The 4,915-nt window shown below is 33.7% G+C and overlaps 1 protein-coding gene across 3 annotated transcripts in view; it reads right to left on the minus strand.

Moving 5' to 3' along the window:
* Positions 1-532: 532 nt before the first annotated feature.
* LOC106474279 (probable transmembrane ascorbate ferrireductase 2) overlaps positions 533-4,915 on the minus strand; it is a 26,443-nt gene continuing 22,060 nt past the window's right edge. For all 3 annotated transcript variants that reach the window (XM_013934967.2, XM_022402613.1, XM_022402612.1), the window contains exons 2-4: positions 3,248-3,474; positions 1,772-1,974; positions 533-726 (exon numbers count right to left, since the gene is read on the minus strand). In XM_013934967.2, the coding sequence (XP_013790421.2) occupies positions 553-726; positions 1,772-1,974; positions 3,248-3,474 (604 nt within the window). In that variant the 3' untranslated portion in view covers positions 533-552. The remainder of the gene's footprint in view (positions 727-1,771; positions 1,975-3,247; positions 3,475-4,915) is intronic.

Raw genomic sequence — 4,915 nt, forward strand, 5'->3', positions numbered from 1 at the left:
GTTAACCCATGTAACTAATTTGATTCTATATAACATTTATATACAGTCAACCTGTTAATCTTATGTAACTCAATTGTACCTCCAGACATTAAGTTAACCCATGTAACTAATTTGATTCTATATAACATTTATATACAGTCAACCTGTTAATCTTATGTAACTCAATTGTACCTCCAGACATTAAGTTAACCCATGTAACTAATTTGATTCTGTATAACATTTATATACAGTCAACCTGTTAATCTTATGTAACTCAATTGTACCTCCAGACATTAAGTTAACCCATGTAACTAATTTGATTCTATATAACATTTATATACAGTCAACCTGTTAATCTTATGTAACTCAATTGTACCTCCAGACATTAAGTTAACCCATGTAACTAATTTGATTCTATATAACATTTATATACAGTCAACCTGTTAATCTTATGTAACTCAATTGTACCTCCAGACATTAAGTTTACCCTAGTAAAATGTTTTTTTTTAATCTTAATTCCAGTTTACCAAGTGACTTAGTCTATCTTATCATCAAGTGTGAAATTAAAATGTCTTACCTTAGAGTGTGCCTAGCTGTCTGCATCAAACCTGTGAGGCAAGTCACAATAGCCATGCCAAACACAATTAGTCCAAAAGTTATATGTGTTGGCAGCAAGCGCTGCCGAAACTTGATAGTAGCGTTGTCACAGCAGAGGAGCACCAAGAAGGATACGAACCCTACCATAAACTAAAAAAAATATGATTAAACATGCTGTTCTTAACCGTTGGAAGCTTATTAAATTAACACTGATATGCTGTACTTAACCTTTAGGGTTTTAGTACGTTAACGCTGATATGTTGTATTTAACCTTTGAAGATTTAGCAACTTAACGCTGACATGCTGTACTTAAACTTTGAGGTTTAGTAACTTAAGGCTGCTCAACAAAGGTTTAGTATCATGTAAGTTTAATAACACTTGAATATAAATTGAACTGATATCTTTGCATTTTGATACGTTATTTGTTTACCTAACATGTTCGTGTAAATAATATTTCAGAAAATCATAAGATATTCAATGTAGCAAAGCTTTAGATGGATAATATATATAAAAGTATAGTTGCCCCATAGATGATAAAAAGTTCAGTGACATTAATACCTTTAGCATTACCAAACTGACAAAAGAAATCATTTTTTAAATACTAGTTTGCATATCTATGGACAGTTGAGTTTTTGCGTATAAAATTCAAACCTACATAAAATGATTTTCGGGTTGATAATTTTTTCGTTTATATGCTTCAAGTTTTATCCTAAGTTTATTTATTTATTTTTTTGTTCTCCTTTACATGAGTTTTTGCTGTCTTAGAAATCGCCGCTTCTTGTTAAAAAAAAAATGCGTCCAATTATAACTCAAAAGTCTGATTTGATATCAGAAAACTTAAAGATCATTGAGCTCGTAGATCGTATTTGAGAAACCAATTTATTTTAGCAAAAACTTCAAGATATTTTTTTTTCTATATAAAAGCTCTTTCTTGGGTTATCTATGGAAATTTTTCCAGAAAACCTATGATTTGAAAAATTTGATTGTGTTTTCCCAGTGGAAAAAGTTAGCCAACAATTTAATTCAGAACATGTTTTTAAACTTGTATAGTAAAATTCATGTGATGAAAAAGGGCATTAAACTCAGGCGTAAAACATTTCTCGCTAAGCTACGTATAATGTGAATATATTCAAACTAAGAAACTAGGCCAGCTCTCAAAAAAGTAGTATAATAGCAAGAAGCCTATTCAATTTACCTGTAATGCAAACATCCCCATGGTAGCAAGGCCGACCCAGGAATGTAAACTGTAGAAGTGTTTATCTGCAGCATCTTCATGAGCTTTAATTGCTGACATCAGGCCAGCTGTGACAGACGATATGGCTAAGACGAAGAAGCCGGAATGGATCACTTTGGTGTAGATCTTCTTGCAACAAGCAAAACAACGGTATGCGAGGATCGCTGTCGGGATTAAGACTTGATTAGAGGATTGCAAAATGAAATATAGAGGTTAGAAAAAGCATCATTTACTTTCTATTGCTTGACGTAATGTGATTAATAATAGAACTAACAGGATGGGCTATAAAGAACCAGGCAGTGAAATAAAATGAAACTACAAGTAGCACAACAAACTTTTCTTTTTGATCAAGCTGTATCTGCACGGTGGTAGACACTTTGAATGCTTGTAATGTTAAACTAATTATATAAGCACTGAACCGTGGCATTGGAAGCGGGGGGGGGGTGCCTCCAACATTTCAATCTATCCCAGTAAAAATGCATCACAATTAGGAAAATTATTCTCAGGAAAAGCAGGAAAATAGATAAAATTCAATCCAGAACCTAAGAGCTTCCTAGGCCTTAAGGCGAGCTATGGACATCGGCCGTAATGGGTGCACTGTGGCGCACATTTCGTCACTTCGCTCGGTCAAATACCCCCCCCCCCCCACACTTATAGTTTGCCTCATACACCTTGGCTGAATCAGTCTCATTCTTTTCCATGATTAAACTGTATCTACCATCGCCAACAATGCAAACCAGTGACAAAAATTCTTATAAAAAGTCATATGAAATACGACTTAATTAGTATCCTTAGTATTTTTACTGGTCGATATAATTTGTAAATTTGAAATCACGATAATTAAAACTTGACCGTGTTACCAGTTATTTGCTTGCGAAAATGAGTATTTTATTAAATTCAATGTCCATTATAAGGGTAATATTATACGTGCATTCATTTATATTTCTGCTTGTTGCATAATTTTAAATAGTTTTTAATACATTGGTTATATATTTAAGTTATTTGAATTTCGCGCAAAGCTACACGAGGGCTATCTGCGCTAGTTGTCATTAATTTAGCAGTGTAAGACTAGAAGGAAGGCAGCTAGTCATCACCACCCACCGGCTACTCTTTTACCAACGAATAGTGGGATTGACCGTCTCATTATAACGTCCCCACGGCTGAAAGGGCGAGCAAGTTTGGTGTGACGGGGATTCGAACCCGCAACCCTCTGATTGCGAGTCGAGCGCCCTAACCACCTGGCCATGCCGATCAACTATTACTCAACTGAACTTATCTTTAAAAGTAGACTAAAACTTTCTAATGATTTGCTTTTCAAAAGTAAATGATTTATTGTTGATCTAAGTTTAACTAATAGAATCAATATTATTCTTTTCAAAGTTCATGAAATATTCGAGTTGATTATTACGATAAAGAAAACATACGTATTTGACTGACCTTGTCCGTTGAAAAAAATGAATCCACCAATCATGAGAATGTAATGTAGGTTAAGCTGCTTTGAAACGTCCCGGGTCCAGGCTACGCCACCGCAGTAGTAAATGATCCAGAAGAGACAAAGGCCAAGCACACCAAACAACAACAACTCAGCTACAAAAACCAAAAAGCCAAAACCACACCTTACTAAAATTGGCATGTCTGAGCTTGTTCCAGAGTTTTTATTGTTCCTGTCCCAAATAAATAAATAAATAAAGTTTGCATTATTAAATCAAAAATGCAATCCAACAAATCCACTAACGTAAAAAAAAACAAAAAAAACATCATTATGTTCAGGTATATCACTACAATCATAACATTTTCAAGATATCTACAGTTTACTGAAATTTACATGTCTGGCTTTGTTACAAATATTTTATTATTCCTATGCAAAAAATAATCTCATATAAACTCTGTATTATCTAGATCAAAAATGCTATCCAAAAAATTTCACTAATATTTTTATATATATATACAGATGATACTAGCACTGGAAACAACCAAAGCGTTCTTCAAGATATTCAAGATGTGCTTGAAGCGGAAATTACTTCAACGGAATCACATAATTGTATTCAATATTTCCATTTTTGTGTTAATTTTTAAAATGATTTTCCCACTACAGGATATGAAATAAGTCAAAAGGATAATTTTACAAAAAACAAAGAAGACTTATAATTTTTAGAGCCGAACATACCACAGTTAAATGAAAGAAATGCTTTAATTTCTCAGTTCTCTCAATTTACCAAATTATGCTCAGGACTCAAAAATGTTGTCTTTGATAAACTGTTAGTACATGGTTTTAAAATTGAACAAATAAAACTTATTTGGGAGATAAGAATGTTTCAATTATTTCAAAACTTATCTCAAAAATTAATTGAGTTTTGTACTGCTAGATAAATATATTAAATTTTCACTTTACACAGACTCCCAGTGGCACAACGGTATGTTTGCGGACATACAGCGCTAGAGACCGGGTTTCGATACCCGTGGTGAGCAGAGAACAGATAGCCCATTGTGCAGTTTTGCGCTTAACTACATACAAGCAAACATTTTACACAGGCAGCTAAGTATCTTCGTGGCTTCAGCATGATTGTATTTGTTGGTACTTAAGCGCAAAACAATGAAATAGACTGTCCGTGCTGTTTCCATCACGGGTATCGAACCCCAGTTTATAGGGTTATAAGCTCTCAAGTTTGACGCTGAAACATAACCTATACAGTATTGTTTTGATAAAACTGAGAGACTCGGGACTGTTTCATGGAATAAAAAACAACATGAAAACAAACAAAGTTGTTACAGTAAAACTGAAAGACTCGAGACTGTTTCATGAAATTAAAAACCGCACGAAATCGAACGGTTTTGTTACAGTAAAACTGGGAGACATGGTACAGTTTCATGGAATAATGCATTGCACGATTATGTTTCAATAAAATTTTATAAAAACACGATTGATGCTGTCTCACGGAATCATTGTTTTGAGTAAAAGTATGAGACATAAGACTGTTTCGTGGAAGAACTAACAACAATGTAATGGAATAAGTGGAGTTGTTTAAACATTTGTTTAACAACAAGTAAAAGCTTGGAATGGTCTATTCTTTCATTGGTGTGTGTGAAAGAATGAAAGAATAGACC

The sequence above is a fragment of the Limulus polyphemus genome, unplaced genomic scaffold, assembly GCF_000517525.1.
Source record: "Limulus polyphemus unplaced genomic scaffold, Limulus_polyphemus-2.1.2 Scaffold7020, whole genome shotgun sequence".
Lineage (NCBI taxonomy): Eukaryota > Metazoa > Arthropoda > Merostomata > Xiphosura > Limulidae > Limulus > Limulus polyphemus.